The following is a 16,352-nucleotide window of genomic DNA, read 5'->3' on the forward strand; positions in this document are numbered from 1 at the left end:
AGTGCCAAAAATCTAGATAATAGGCATTTCTGTAACGAGCAATGCAAGGACGCACTCGTTAATCCATTCTGTTCATCGGTTTCTCTTTGCTAGGAGCTGAAATTGAATCTAAATGACGCGACGCTGGCTGATGCACGTGTTAGTGGTAAAGCTGGTGATTTGGTGTTTCTTAAGAAAAAAACATCTTTCATCATCACCGATGATCTCAATGTGATACCCGGCATGCTCGAGACGAGCATCACACTTCTTCAATCTCTCGGTGTCGAAGACATTAACTTGCTAGAACAAAAAACCATTGATTTTGGTTTACTAGAGGTATGGTTTTTGTTTCACTACAACAAATATATGCTTCATATAAAAATCTCTTTAATTATAAATGACACGTCAACCCTACTCGGGTACCAAGTAAATGTTATGATTAACATGCATTCTCTTAAGTGTTTCAGTTTTCAAGTCTACTTAAGTGGTCATTGGTGACAAATACTCCTTTTAACAAATATGGTTCTTGGGGGAAGCAAACCACACTCTTACTTCAGCTCATGCTCATCTTGCATCAAACCTTCTACAAAGAGTAACTTTCCGTCAAATGCAAGTCAGTCTACTGAATTTCAGAAAGTAAGACTGCTGATACAAAAATCAAAGAAGAAGTTATTATGTGCACAAGTAGATAACTTTTTTGTTGAAATGCTCTTTAGCTTCCTAACTATCCCATTAGGCCATGTAAAGCATTTAACAATGGATAATTCGCCTCCAACGGGAATAGATAATTTGTATAATAGTATTTCATGCTTGGGAGTTGAAAAATACTTGAAATCTGAAGAAATCAAGAACTTGTTACTTTGCCCAAAGCTTGCGTCTCCCTATTTCCATGTGACTGATCTTCTGCCGGTTTATGAGAAAAACAGAAAACAAGGTAGTTTCCTTAAGGCACAGACTACTTTCATAGTTTCAAATAATCTTAAAGTAGTTGCCTCGCCATCAATGTCTATTATATCAAAGTATAACGCACGCGGCGTTCCTGTTGGGGATATTGAGGTTATGGAAGTAAGCATTGGTGAACAAGAGGTAAGTGTATCTACATTGATTTAAGGGGTGTTTGGGTTTGGTTTTAATTCTAGTTGTATATTGATACTCGCATTATCTGATTATGCAGGCACTTTCAATTCTCATGGCTTCTCTCACCTCAAGATCACCTTTAAGTGATTGCCTCAACTCATTTAAGAATGCAAAATCGCTTTAAAGCCCAAATTTAGTTTATTGATGGTTATTGTTTTATGTAAGTTTTAAGTATTTGCGCAACTAAGATTGTTTTAGCTTTGTGCTATTAAGTATGTTTTTTTTAATGCTTTTTATATTATTGAGGATGCTACAGACATTTAATATCATAAAAGAACTTACTTTGGTAGATGTTTTATTTTGGTGCTTTTGCTTTGATATGTTTGAGTTATGTTTAAAATAGTGCACATGTTAATATGGATAAAATCGTTATAATTTTTTCTACTTCATGAGAAAATGGATGTTCTTATATATTTCATGGACCACTTCCTGCAACTTGTTTTGGTTTTGTTTTCTGCCTACTCCACATAGCTAAGATCAAAAGGTCAATACTAACGTGCTTGGTTTATTGCAACTAAAAAACTTCATTTTAATCAAATTTCATGTTGCATGACATCATTAACTTATGCATAAGTTCAGGATTTTCTTGTGGTTGAACCTTGCCTTGGTGTGTCCTGTTAGGATCTTGAACCTTACCTTGTGGTTCATGTATAATCTTCCTAACAAGTAGTGGTGGAGCCAGAAATTTTTTTCAATGGGTTCGATATTTTCAGTGGTTGGGTTTATTATCTCCGGCGTCAAAGTTTTCGGGCCGAGTCACAAATCATAATCCCTAAATGTACAATTTCAAAGTTTTTGGGTCGGGTTAGTCGTATTTTTCTAAAAATATCGGCAATAAACCATAAATACTCAACTTCAACACAAAATTAACTCGATTGGTTAATTTAATAGCAAGTCCCAACACGTTACAATTTACACATAAACATATAATCAATGTTTTCATAATCGGACCAGATAACAATTGGTCGCCTTACTGATCACCGGTTTACCAGATTTAAGAACCGTCCGATGTCATTAAATTTAAATATGAAAAATAAAATATATTACAATATAACTTATAATATAAAAATAATTTAATGGAAAATACAGGAACAACAATCCATTGATGACATAAAACTTTTTATTTATATATTCAAGAAAATAGAAAATATAAAGATGTAAATGTTTTATGATTTTAATATAATTGTTAACGGCAATGAAAATTAGAAAAGAAAAAACAAAGTAGGTTTTGAAGTTAATAATAGTCTTTGACTTTCCCCCTTTCTAATAAAAAAAAACTTCTTCTTTCTTCAGCTCCATTTCTTTAAAACCTTTCATCTCTGTTTCTATCATTTTCCAAACAATAAGCAAACCAGGTGAGCAAACAACCAACACACATATTCATCTCTACTTAATTTCAGTGGGTCTAAATATTAATGGGTTCGATCGTTAAGAAAGGATGGGTTCGTTCGTGAATACGAACTATACACTCTAAGTAAAACCAAAAATAGAGTGGGTTCGGGCGAACCCATACCCACTTGGGTAGCTCCACCACTGCTAACAAGTATTTTCTAATAGATTCATAATAAACAATATAAAGGATATTGATATCGAAATTTGTCTCGTTTCATATAAGAGTGAGTGCTATATGCTAGTCACCAACAATTTTGAGTTCTATGTCCAAGGATATTAATAGATCGAAATTTGTCGGGCCTCTTAAGATTTGGCAATTTCAACTCGTTTTTGCTAAATTTTGAGTTGATATAAAATAATATTATACATTTATACCTTCAACTTAAATACATTTAACAAATGAAACGAGCCAAACAAGATGAAAATTGCTTGAAACTGCATTGATCATCTTATAACCTTGATAATAACATTAGTAAAAGATATAAGCCTATTATTTTGTTATTACAACTGTTATATCATTTTCATCAATTTACTTATAAAATTACAAAAAAGAGTTATGGAACCTAAAGTATTATTCACGTGTCTATATTATAAATATCTTAATAAGTTATTTCAAGCAATTAATTAAAGCGTAACATCACGCACACATCACCTACAAACTCAAAGATTAGGCGCCCGTTTAATTGAAAACTACATGACTATAAGCATTTCTAATTTTTTTTAACTAATATTTTTTTTATTATCCACCTTGTTCCTCTTGTGAAACTCGAACTCTAACATTTATTGGGTAACGTCAACACCAAACACCTTACAGAGTAGCATGTTTAACTAAAACGAACAAAATCTAAATAATGGTTAAAAATTCGAAAGAATTGACACAAACAAATATGTATGTTATGATGTTATCCATTTGTGGGATTGACAAGTGTAAAGTGTCACCAAACAATATACACAATTTATTTTATAAAACCAATAGTAGCCCCCAATGGAACATGCCATCGAACACATCGTTACCACACACGTGTAAACCCCTAATCCCCACCCGTGTGAAACCTGGCTCGAACCATGGTCTACTCATAGGCTCACCAAACCAAATCCCTAACTGCCTAACGGCTCATAATAATAATAATAATAATAATAATAATAATAATAATAGCTGGCTCAAGAGTCAAGGTAGAGTACACAAATCCGGTTTTGTAATACTCGATTTCGGGTATAGAATCGGGCCCGAATATGATCGGGTATTGAAAAAAACTGAACCTTTTGAGGTTCGGATTCAGGTTCGGATATGACCGGTATAGAATCGGGTCAGAATACGAATATGACCCGGATCAGGTTCGAATTCAGATATTGTCAATCCATACAATATGCATCGGGTTCAGTCAGGTATAAAACCATGTATTCTAAAACCGAGTATTTGAATACCTTATTTCTAGGTATTGAAAAAACTCTATTTTCGGGATTTTCGGGTTTTTTTCATGTATTTTCAGGTATAGATTAGGTTTTTTGAGAAACTACACCTTTTGAGGTATTTTTTCAAGTAATTTGGGGTATAGACCGGGTATTAGAAAACCGTGTATTAAAATCGGGTATACCGGGTACAAATATGATCCAGTTCCAGATACGTGTTTTGATACTGATATACATACCCTATCCATATCTTCAGGTATTAAAAACCGTGTATAAAAAAACCCGATTCCAGATTTTCTGAAATTCTTTTCAGGTCCGGTTCCGGATTAGGTTTTTTTTTATGCACCTCTGGTCCAAGCTCTTAAGCTTCAATCGCATAAGAATTATCGAAGACAACACACCATAATAATAATAATAATAATAATAATAATAATAAACCAGTGACGATCTTCTCGATGCTGCTACTCTCTCTCCTCATTTCTTGCTAATAAATCTCTCTAATTTGCTCTGTTTCTTCGCCCCAAGTCTTCACTTTCGGATCTTTTGAGATACCCATATCACCAAACTCTTCAATTTAGGATCTTTGTTGTCTTTGGGATTCAATTCGGCAGGTAATTGTTATCAAGATTGTAACTTTATGCGTTCTTGAACTCTTGATTGATGAATGGTTGATGGGTTTTTTGTTAATTAGCTTATCTTGGTTGAATTCAAGGTGATTTTAGCTGGATTTGGGTATTTAGTACTCAAATGCTTATAATATAGTTCTGTTTGCTACTTAAAGTTAGTATTTTGGGTATAATCATGATAATTAGGAGCTCAAATTTGTGTGTTATTGAATTATTAGATACTTTTGTTAATTGGTTTATTATTATTATTATCATTTAATTGAAATGCTTCAAGAAATCATTTGCATTTTCATTATTAAAGTTATTGTTTTTATTATTATCATTATCATTATTATTATTGTTATTATTATTATTTATTGAAATGTTTCAATAAATTATTTGCATTTTTAGTATTAAAGTTATTGTTATCATATGTAAAGAGTGTGATTATTGGTTTAAATCTGTAGTTCATGTGTTGGTGATCTGTAATTTGTTGTGTGTTTTTATAGCTCAATAGAATGAAGTTAATCTGAAATGAATAAGATTTGAGTTTCTTGACTTGAATATGTTGTATTTTTAGTAAGTTTGTTCAGTGTGATGTAATTTGTTGGATTTTATGAGAAAAATAAATGTGGGATTTGGTGGGAGTATGTTCAACTAAAAATGCTGACTTTTGTTGTTATTTATATAAATATATCTAAAGCTTCCTTCATCTTGAATCTTGATGTCTATTTCCCCTATTTTTAATAACTTCTTTGACTTTTTTCTGGTCAACCAGGGCAAGAACTTGAGAAGATGGCTTCGGTAACTCAATCGCCGGTTAATTTGTCGGGGAGTTTGTCTTCTGCAACTTCGGCTTCAGATCTTCTTCGAAGCTCTGTTAATGGTGTTAATGGTGTACCGCTAAAAACGTTAGGAAGAGGGCGTGTGGGGCCCGGTCGAAAGCGTTTAAATATAGTTGCAAAAGTGAGGAAAGTGAAGAAGCATGAATACCCGTGGCCTCAAGATCCGGATCCGAATGTTAAGGGTGGAGTTCTTAGTCATCTTTCGCCTTTTAAGCCGTTGAAGGAAAAACCGAAGCCTGTTACTTTGGAGTTTGAGAAACCGCTTATGGATTTGCAGAAGAAAATCATTGATGTAAATATATTATTTAAATGTTTTTAATGTGATTACTTTGTAGCGGTCTGGATTTAAAGAATATGCTTAAAAAATCTTATTTTTTTCTTATGTTGTTTTCAGGTGCAAAAGATGGCCAATGAAACTGGTTTAGATTTCACTGACCAAATTATCTCTTTAGAGAACAAATATCAGCAGGTATAAAAGTTACTTCTTTTTAAATGATTTTTTTTAATAACGTGACTTGTTATTTTTTAGTGTTGGGATGAGCGTATTCTGCTTTTAATTGTCTGATTATTTTATCAGTTTTGTGTTATAAGTATCATACTAAATGCAATAGAATTGGCCATAGAATGGTAAAATGAAATTACCTGTTTACCCTTTTAACCTAATTTGAGTGAAATATGTTTTTTTTTTATTTTAAGATTGAAAGAAAATATATTTTATTATGAAGCGAGACATAACTCCCCTTTTCACTTCTGGCCATTTTATGTAATAATTTTTAAATAATCAGAATTTACCGAAGTCAAACATCTGATGATTATCTAATTATTTCAACTGATTATATGTTTCTAAATTACCAAAATCAGAACACAAATCTCATTGAAATATAAATTTCCATGGTATAGTGAGTACGAAATATGAATCCTGTTTTCACATATTCACCTTTCTTTAAATTCATTTATTAATTATAATGTTGTTAATCCATCATTTCTTCTCATTTTTATATATATTTGTTTTGCAGGCTCTTAAAGATCTATATACACATTTGACTCCAATTCAACGGGTCAACATTGCACGACACCCTAACAGGCCAACTTTTCTTGATCATGTATTCAACATTACTGACAAGGCAAGTTTAAATTTCGTTATTATTATTTTTTTTATTTTGCTCTTAAAAATTACAATTCTAATTAAATATGAAATACCCTTTTCTATAAAACTGAAATTTACAGTTTGTTGAGCTTCATGGTGACCGAGCGGGATATGATGATCCTGCAGTCGTGACTGGAATTGGAACTATTGATGGCAGACGGTTTATGTTTATGGGTCATCAAAAGGGTAGAAATACTAAAGAAAACATTCAAAGAAACTTTGGAATGCCTACACCACATGGGTAAGATTATGGGGGTGTTTGGATGTGTGTAAACGAACCGAACAAACACAAACGGAGCATGTTCTTGTTCTTTCGTTTAACTTTAAGTAGAAAAAACAATTGAACACGAACAATTAAACAAACAGAGTTTTCTTGTCCATGTTCGTTCGCTAAAATAATGAGCATGTTCATGTTCGTTTAGTTCATTCGAATATAGACGAACGGTACACTAACACGAGTAATAGAATATAGTATAACATAGATGAACAAGCATAACTGAGCTAAAACCATTTAAAAGTAATGTGAAGAATAATGTGTTGGCTTAAAAATTTATTAAAACTAGCGTAAGTTGTAATGAACATTCACGAACATAAATGAACGAACGAGACATGCGTTCATGTTCATTTGTTTTAACTAAATGAACAAAACTTTATGTTCATGTTCACTCATTTTTATTAAATAAATGAACTGATCACTGAACGCTCGGTTCATTTAAAGGCGTGTTTATAGTCCTTTAGTTATCTAACCTTAAAATTTGATACTATGTTATTTATAGGTACCGTAAGGCTCTAAGAATGATGTACTATGCGGACCACCATGGGTTCCCTATTGTGACATTTATCGACACTCCAGGGGCATTTGCTGACCTTAAATCAGAAGAATTAGGTCAAGTATGTAAAGTTTTATTATTATTATTATTATTATTATTATTATTATTATTATTTTATTCTTATTATTATTATTATTATTATTTTTGTTGTTGTTGTATCATTGTTAAGAACATCAGTTAATTGGTTAATTTATATGTATGCAGGGTGAAGCTATTGCTCACAATTTAAGGACTATGTTCGGTCTGAAGGTACCGATCGTTTCAATTGTGATGGGTGAAGGTGGCTCTGGTGGTGCTTTAGCCATTGGTTGTGCTAATAAGTTGCTAATGCTTGAAAATGCTGTCTTTTATGTTGCCAGGTGACTATAAAACTTATTATGTTTTATAAAATTCTGGATTAGCGCATGCCATAATAATAGTTGTAGAATCAAATCAATTTGTTTATATCACTAGAGACTTTTTTGTGTCCCAAAAGTCTAATTGGCCCATCTACGTTTGCGCAAAAGGTCGAAAACCTAACACGCAATTTCATATGTATTCTTGTAAAAGTTCAAAATTGCATATGTACGTATATACGCCCCTTTTGAAATTTGTAATATTAATATTATGATTCGCTCTAGATATCATAAAATCAGGTTACTTACAACTGAATACTGATTTTTTTTTAACTGAATAAATGAAGAAAATGTTGTTAGTTAATCTTGAATAAAAAAAAGAATAAATTGAATAAATCATGGGTCAATAAAGAGTAATTCTAGGAGGAGTGATCCTAGGAGCAAGATTAGGTTCTGTTATTATTTAGTCTTTATGGCTGAATAATTTTGTGTCTTATTTTTAGCAAATTTCCTTTCTTAGTTACCTAGCCTACCTAATATAAAAGGGGCAGTCCTGCAGCATTGTAATCAACACAAACACAAAAATACTTTTGTTTGCTTTCTTTCAAGCAATAAGAATCGGGCTGTCTGTTTTGTTTTCTCTTGTTCTTGATTTGTGGTTTTGATCCAATTGTCTTCAATTGGTATCAGAGCACCAGGTTAAGAGTGTTCAGTTGCTTGAAGGCTCAGTCTTTTTCGACGGACAGAAGAAGAGAGTATCTCAGAAAGCAACAGAAAAGGCATGGCAAATCCAGCAAACCAAGGAGGACCAAGAGAAGCAATCCATGGAGGACCAAGAGAGCATACCTTGTCATTGCAATGCCCGATTTTGACTCCCTCAAACTACACTATCTGGGCTGTCAAAATCAAGGCTATTTTCAATGTACATGGTGTTTGGGAAGCAATCGAACCAAGGGCTGGAATCGAGGTTGATCCGAAGAAAAACAGCCTTGCGATTGCATACTTGTATCAAGCAATCCCAGAAGAACTAGTTTTGCAGCTTGCTCATCTTGAGCAGGCAAAACAAGTTTGGGATGCTTTGAAGGCAAGATTCATCGGAGCTGAACGAGTTCAACAAGCCCGTTTGGGGCTGTTAGAAACAGAGTTCGAGGCATTGAAGATGAAGGAAAGTGAATCAATAGAAGACTTTGCTGGAAAATTAGGAGAAATCGTATCTAAAACAAACAGCCTTGGAGGGGAGATGGAAGAAAAGAAACTAGTTCGCAAGTTTCTTGGGGCTGTTCCTGATCGGTTTCTACCAATCGTAGCCTCAATCGAACAATTTGCTGATCTGGATACTATGTTATTCCAGGAAGCAATCGGGAGATTGAGAGCCTATGAAGAAAGAATAAAATCAAGTACTAAAGGTGGCGACCAACTCCTATTATCCTATGAAGATTGGCAGAACAGAAACCGCGATCAAAAGGGTTCTGGTCGGGGACGTGGGTCTGCTGGAAGGAGTAATAGAGGCCAAGGGAGAGGCAGAGGTCGATCATCTTCGAATGGTGCGAAAGCTGAAGAACGACAGCATTCAAAGGGGAGGGATAGATCAAACTTGAAATGCTTCCGATGTGATGGGAAGGGCCATTTCTCGTCTGATTGTCCCACAAAACGAAGAGATGAGGCAGCAAATCTTGTACAAGAAGATGGACCAGCACTGTTGATGACAGTTCATTCAGAAAGCAAGAAGGAATTTGTTTTTCTAAATGAAGATAAAGTGATTCCACAGCGGTATGATCAAGAATCAAAGGAAGATCACACATGGTTCCTTGACAATGGTGCAAGCAACCACATGACGGGTAATCGTGCAATCTTTTCCAAACTCAATTTCAACACGGTTGGAAATGTTCGATTTGGAGATGGTTCATACGTGAACATAGAAGGAAAAGGAATGATTATCTTAGCATGCAAGAATGGTGAACAAAAGATTCTTGAAGATGTCTATTACATACCTTATCTAAGAAGTAATATTCTTAGTTTGGGCCAATTTACAGAAATTGGATATTCGGTTCTCATGAAAGATGAGTACTTATGGATGCGAGATGCAGAGGGGAGACTCATCATGAAGGTGCTAAGGTCTTCAAACCGGCTGTACAAGATTGATTTGAAGGTGGCAGATCCGGTTTGTTTGCTGTCAAATTTGAAGGACGAGGTTTGGGTATGGCATGCCCGACTCGGGCATCTCAATTTTGACGCCATAAAGCTGTTAGAAAACAAGAATATGGCAATAGGAGTTCCAAAGATTGAGCACCCAAAACAGGTATGTGATTCTTGTCTTATTGGGAAACAAACTCGAACCCCTTTTCCTAATCAAACAAGTAATCAAGCCAAGAAGCCTCTTGAGCTAATTTATGCAGATGTGTGTGGTCCAATCTCTCCCTCCACAAAAGGTGGAAACCGGTATATGTTTCTAATCGTTGATGATTATAGCCGGTTCATGTGGGCTTATTTGATCAGGACAAAAGATGAAGTCTTTGAATGTTTTAAGAGATTCAAGAATCAAATGGAATTGGAGCTTGAAACAAAAGTTAAGAATTTGAGAACGGATAATGGTGGTGAGTTCGTTTCTCGTGCCTTTGAAGACTTTTGTAATCAAGAGGGGATCACACATCAATTCTCCGCACCATACTCACCACAACAAAATGGTGTGGTGGAGCGTAGAAATAGATCCATTTTGGAGATGACACGGACTATCTTGAAGGCTATGGAACTTCCACAAGATTTATGGGGAGAAGGAATAAGGCACTCTCTCTATATCCTAAATCGAGTTCCTACAAGAGCTTTAAAGGACAAGACACCGTATGAAACTTTAAAGGGCCGAAAACCAAACCTAGATCAACTCAGAATTTTTGGGTGTGTATGTTATGCAAAAATAATGACTACACATCTGAAAAAGCTGGATGATAGAAGCCGAAGACTAGTGCATCTTGGTGTTCAACCAAACACTAAGGCATATCGACTTCTAGATCCAACAACAAATAAGATCTTGGTGAGTAGAGATGTGGTGTTTGAAGAAGATACAAAGTGGGATTGGTCAGAATCATCAAGCAACAGTGCACCAGAAGTTACAGAATTTATTGTGCACACTGATTCTGAAACAGAAGACTTCTCATACTTTGATGCATCTACGGCTGACCTAAACCAGCCATTGGATGATCAGAGTCATGAAGAAAACAATTCTTTTGTTGATTCTTCAACTGGGTCAGATTCCAGCAGCCCCATGATGGCAGTAACAGGTAGAGGACCTATCCTACCAAGGGAACCAACTGATAGTGAAGGCGTGGGAGACCCATCTATGGCTGAAGATGAGGTGTTTGATGACACTCCAATTCGGGGTTATAGATCTATTGGTGAAACTTATGAAAACAACAACATAAATTTACTCCTAATGGAAAATGAACCCAGAAACTACAATGAAGCTGCAAATAAAAAGGAATGGGAAGTAGCAATGCAGCAAGAATTGAAGTCGATTGAGAAGAATGACACGTGGAAGTTGACTGATCTACCACAAGGTCATAAACCCATCGGTTTGAAATGGGTATTCAAAGTAAAACAAGATGCAAATGGAGCAGTTACAAAACACAAAGCACGCCTGGTCGCAAAGGGGTATGTACAACAGTATGGGGTCGATTTCGAGGAGGTGTTTGCACCGGTTGCAAGAATGGAGACCGTGAGATTGATCCTCGCATTGGCAGCCTACTTTGGGTGGGAAGTACATCATTTGGATGTAAAATCTGCATTCCTCCATGGAGAATTAAAGGAGGAGGTGTATGTAACCCAACCGGAAGGCTTTGTGAAGAAAGGAAAAGAAAACCAAGTCTACAAACTAAGGAAGGCACTCTACGGTTTGAGACAAGCTCCTCGAGCATGGAACACACGCCTAGATAACACCTTAAAGTTGTTGGGTTTCATAAGGTGTAAACATGAGCATGCTGTGTACAAAAGGGTGACAAACAAACAATTGTTAATTGTGGGAGTGTACGTAGACGACATGATTGTCACCGGGGGGAGACAATCAGATATAGCAACTTTCAAGAAGGAAATGGAAGGCCGTTTTGAAATGAGTGATCTAGGATTACTCCAATATTACCTTGGCATCGAGGTAAGCCAAGGAAGTTGTGGCATATCTATAAAACAAGCTGGGTACGCTCGCAAACTACTGAATCTAGCAGGACTTGCAGATTGCAATGCAACAAAGTTTCCTATGGAGCCTGGTTTGAAGCTGTCAAAGAAAGATGTTGGAGCTGAAGTTGATGCAACCGAGTATAGGAAACTGGTGGGGAGTCTTCGGTACTTAACCCACACCAGACCAGACTTGAGCTACTCAGTTGGGTTCGTAAGTCGTTTCATGCAATCGCCACAACAAACACATATGCAAGCTGTCAAACACATTTTAAGATATGTTAAAGGGTCGACTGAACTTGGGATACACTATCCTAAGAATGGCAGCAAGGAAATTCTCGGCTTTAGTGACAGCAGTCACATGACCGATCTAGATGATGGTAAGAGCACAACAGGCCTTGTTTTCTTTTTCAATAATGCACCGGTAGCATGGAACTCTCAGAAACAGAACACTGTAGCTTTATCCTCGTGTGAAGCTGAATTTATGGCAGCCGCTACCGCAACTTGCCAAGCACTTTGGTTGAGAGGCTTACTTGCTGAGATAACAGGCTGGAAGGAAGAAATGGTGACCATGAAAGTTGATAACCAATCCGCCATAGCACTTATGAAGAATCCGGTGTTTTACGGAAGGAGCAAACACATTAACACGCGCTACCATTTCATACGGGAGTGCATTGAGAAAGAGGAGATAAAGGTTGAACACATCAGTGGGAAGTTGCAGAAGGCAGACATTCTTACAAAAGCTTTGCCAAGGCAACAATTTGCTGAAATGAAAGAGCTGTTGGGAATGAAGATTATTCAAGATTAAAGGGGAGATTGTTAGTTAATCTTGAATAAAAAAAAGAATAAATTGAATAAATCATGGGTCAATAAAGAGTAATTCTAGGAGGAGTGATCCTAGGAGCAAGATTAGGTTCTGTTATTATTTAGTCTTTATGGCTGAATAATTTTGTGTCTTATTTTTAGCAAATTTCCTTTCTTAGTTACCTAGCCTACCTAATATAAAAGGGGCAGTCCTGCAGCATTGTAATCAACACAAACACAAAAATACTTTTGTTTGCTTTCTTTCAAGCAATAAGAATCGGGCTGTCTGTTTTGTTTTCTCTTGTTCTTGATTTGTGGTTTTGATCCAATTGTCTTCAAATGTTATAAGTTTAACGTTGTTTTTTATTCATTTGTTCAGTGAAACAAATTTGCCATAGGTAACAGATTCTCTTATTTGGTATGAAATTTTGAACTGTTAGAAAAGTGTGTATATAAGCTATAGGAAAACGACTTATGACTGTGAATGATCTCAGCACATAACATGCTCTTTTTTTATTTAGTGAAAAAGGTTGTTATAAGTAACTAGTATAATTTTATTGACTATGAAATGAATAAATATGATATATTTAAATATTTAAAAGAGTATATCTGAAGTTTATTCTCTAATTTTATTTAATTTTCCATGGTATAGCCCAGAAGCGTGTGCAGCAATTCTGTGGAAGACTGCCAAAGCCTCACCAAAGGTGGTGACATGATTCTATTTTGTTTTTATTTGTTTACATAATATCGTTAACTAAAAATTTTTTACATATATTTTTTTATTTATAGGCGGCTGAGAAGCTCAAAATTACAGCTAATGAACTTTGTAAGCTACAAATTGCTGATGGTATCATCCCCGTAAGATTCTTCCCATATCTCATTTGATTTGGCCATTTAAATAACACAAGAATTCATATATCAAGAATTAAGAGAAAATAAAGTTTCTTGAAATTCATAAATTTGAAAGATACTAGTATGTTTTAATATAAAGTTGCATTATTATTTAAAAGATATAAGCTTTTCGGTTTGGTTAACTTTTATAATGATAATTTCAGGAACCGCTTGGTGGCGCACATGCAGACCCACACTGGACCTCACAACAAATAAAAAAATCCATTCTTGACTCAATGGATGTAAGTATGTGTAAATTTCGACTCGGTTACTTGTAAACCAGCCAATTTGGATTGTGGGTCAAACGAGCAATATTGAAAAAATTGCCTTGAAAATCAAACGGGTCAAATAGGTCATAAGTCAACCAAAGTATATTTTAATCTAATGAATAAGACCTTTTAAATCATTTTAGTAGAAGCACTAGTTATTTATTGAAAGTTTTGGACAAAAGGCTTTTTGGGTCAAATAGGTCAAAAGTCAACTAAAGTGTATTTTTAACGCATAAGTTATATTATTATTAAAATAACATAATTACTTTTATCATATTTAACCCAGTAATTATTTATTTTTGCGTATTGGACAAATAGTGTTTTGGGTCAACCTAAACCTACCCGGCCCGCTTCAACCTGTTATAAAATCTAATTTTATCCATGCTTACATTATTATATTGTATGTATAGGAGCTCGAAAAAATGGGGACCGAGGAATTATTAAGACATAGAATGCTGAAATTTCGCAAGATTGGTGGGTTTCAAGAAGGTTTGCCTGTTGACCCGGAGAGGAAAGTCAACATGAAAAGAAAAGAAAAACGAAGACCAAGACTTATTTCAGACAAAGTGTTGCAGGGTGAAGTTAATAAACTAAAAGAGCAAATCATGAAAGCAAAAGAATCATCTTCAATAGATATGGATCAAAACGGGCTGATTGAAAAACTTAAACGAGATATTAATTACGAGTTTTCCGAGGCAGCTAAAGCGCTAGGTATTGAAGAAAAATTAAGTAAAATGCGTGAAGAATTTGCGAAAGCGGAAACCGAAAAGTTGACTTCCGGTCAAATCGAGAATCTTGAGAATTTAAAGAACGAGTTTAATCAGAATTTAGCTTCGGCGCCTAACTATGGGCGATTGAAGTATAAGTTAAGTTTGTTAAAAGAAATAACCGAAGCGAAAACCGTTGCTGAAAATTACAAAAAGACCCTTCCTTTGAAGGCTAAAGTCAACGAGAAGTTCAAAGAGGTTTTGAAAAAGTCAACCCTGAAGCAAAAAATTGAGAATTTGAAAAAACAAGTTGAAGCATCCGGTGTGTCTTCCATTGAAGAACTTGATCACGAACTTAAAGAGAAGGTTCTAGAAATTAGTGAAGAAGTTGAATCTGAATTCATTAACGCGCTCGAGTCTTCGGGTGTTCATGTGACTTCAAAGTTAGGCCACAGTTCAGTGTCGGTGATCAAGGCTAAAATTGATGAACTTAATGCAGAAGTAAATCAGATAATTCAAGATGTTATTGAATCTACACCTGATTTGAAGAACAAGATTGAGATATTGAAACTTGAGGTGGTAAAAGACAAAACTGCCCCTAGTAAGAAATCAAAGGAAAAGATTGCGGCTTTGCAGAAGCAACTTAAGGAGGGTGTTGCAGATGTCATGAGTTCTGCAGCAGTTAAAGACAAATATGAACAGTTGCAGGCTGAACTTGCTGAGCTTTCGGGTGGATCGGATGGAAGTTTGGTCAAGGAACCGATTTATGCATGATGTAAGTTTAATATTTCTCATACCCTTTTTCAGTTTTGAAGTTGACTTTGACTAAAGTCAAATTTTTATTTAAAAGTTTAGATGGTCATTACTTTTAGGCAAAACCATATTTTATGCATCTTACTTTTCTAGCGGCTCTTGTAGACAAATAAGTCAAAAGTCAACACCATTGACCTCAAAAGTCAAAAGGGCTTCTCTTTCATGTTACAAATAAGCAGTCAAGTATTTATTTTAGCAAACCCATATTTTATACATCTTAATTTTCTAGTCTTCACAATTTTATCACTATATTCAGTTAAATCAGTGGGCTCTTGTAGACAAATAAGCCTAAAAGTCAACAAATTTGACCTTAAAAGTCAAAGGAATCCTCTTCCATGTTACAAATAAGTGAATAACCAATCAAGTATTTATTTAGCCAAACACATATTTTCTGCATCTTGGTTTCATCTTAGATTCTCCATGAAATCAATGGTTCTTAGGGCTGTAAACGAACCAGACATCCGGACGTTTGTTTGGCAAGAAGTTAGTTTATGTTCGTCCGTTTAATTAACTAACCGGACATGAACAAAAAAATTTTGTTCGGTAAGCTTAACAGACGAACACGGACAGAAGCGGCGTTCGTTCAATAGTGTTCGTGAACGTCCGGAAACATCCGTCCAGTAGCGACTGGTAATGATTATACTTTTTGCAATTAATACGTAATCTTTTATGTTCGTTTGTTCATTACTCGTTTGTGCGTTTGTCCATTAATGTTGATTAGTGCCTTTTAGTGTTTGTTGGTCCATTAGTTTTTGTGTGTTCGTTTGCCCATTAGTGTCCATGAAGGTCTGTCAGTGTTCATTTGCTCGGTGGCGTCCGTTTACAATATTAACGGACACAAACAAACACGGACAAACTCAATTCCTTAATGGACGGACATGGACATGAATTTTCATTCATCAGAGTGTTCGTGAACCGTCCGTTTGTTCGACAAAAGCTTAACAGACGAACACGGACAAGGTCTCGTCCGGTCTGGTTCGGTCTTTTACAGCCCTATAATGGTTTGTGTACACAAATAAGTCAAAAA

At 35.3% G+C, this 16,352-nt stretch overlaps 2 protein-coding genes across 2 annotated transcripts; both read left to right on the top strand.

The window, feature by feature from the left end:
- The first annotated feature begins 498 nt into the window (after positions 1 to 498).
- Positions 499 to 1,240, top strand: LOC143542158 (uncharacterized). Its single transcript, XM_077034817.1, has 2 exons — positions 499 to 1,065; positions 1,154 to 1,240. Exons 1-2 carry the CDS (start codon positions 499 to 501, stop codon positions 1,238 to 1,240), a joined length of 654 nt encoding a protein of 217 aa, XP_076890932.1.
- A 3,118-nt stretch (positions 1,241 to 4,358) lies between these two features.
- LOC143542201 (acetyl-coenzyme A carboxylase carboxyl transferase subunit alpha, chloroplastic-like) lies at positions 4,359 to 15,322 on the top strand. The gene is made up of 11 exons (XM_077034845.1): positions 4,359 to 4,529; positions 5,302 to 5,660; positions 5,763 to 5,837; positions 6,385 to 6,492; positions 6,596 to 6,756; positions 7,292 to 7,406; positions 7,550 to 7,704; positions 13,298 to 13,349; positions 13,435 to 13,503; positions 13,701 to 13,778; positions 14,216 to 15,322. The coding sequence occupies exons 2-11, from the start codon at positions 5,319 to 5,321 to the stop codon at positions 15,284 to 15,286; spliced, it is 2,226 nt and encodes a 741-aa protein (XP_076890960.1). The 5' UTR covers positions 4,359 to 4,529; positions 5,302 to 5,318; the 3' UTR covers positions 15,287 to 15,322.
- Positions 15,323 to 16,352: the final 1,030 nt, after the last annotated feature.

The sequence above is a fragment of the Bidens hawaiensis genome, unplaced genomic scaffold (genome assembly GCF_021521415.1).
Source record: "Bidens hawaiensis isolate Kalapana, Puna unplaced genomic scaffold, B.hawaiensis_p1.1 tig00012786_1, whole genome shotgun sequence".
In the NCBI taxonomy this organism is placed as follows: Eukaryota; Viridiplantae; Streptophyta; class Magnoliopsida; order Asterales; family Asteraceae; genus Bidens; species Bidens hawaiensis.

Coding starts and splice junctions, on each gene's coding strand:
- LOC143542201 (XM_077034845.1), top strand. CDS start 5,319: ATGGCTTCGGTAACTCAATCGCCGGTTAATTTGTCGGGGAGTTTGTCT. Junction 5,661..5,762: donor TGCAGAAGAAAATCATTGAT/GTAAATATATTA, acceptor TGTTGTTTTCAG/GTGCAAAAGATGGCCAATGA. Junction 7,705..13,297: donor GCTGTCTTTTATGTTGCCAG/GTGACTATAAAA, acceptor TCCATGGTATAG/CCCAGAAGCGTGTGCAGCAA.
- LOC143542158 (XM_077034817.1), top strand. CDS start 499: ATGGTTCTTGGGGGAAGCAAACCACACTCTTACTTCAGCTCATGCTCA. Junction 1,066..1,153: donor TAAGCATTGGTGAACAAGAG/GTAAGTGTATCT, acceptor CTGATTATGCAG/GCACTTTCAATTCTCATGGC.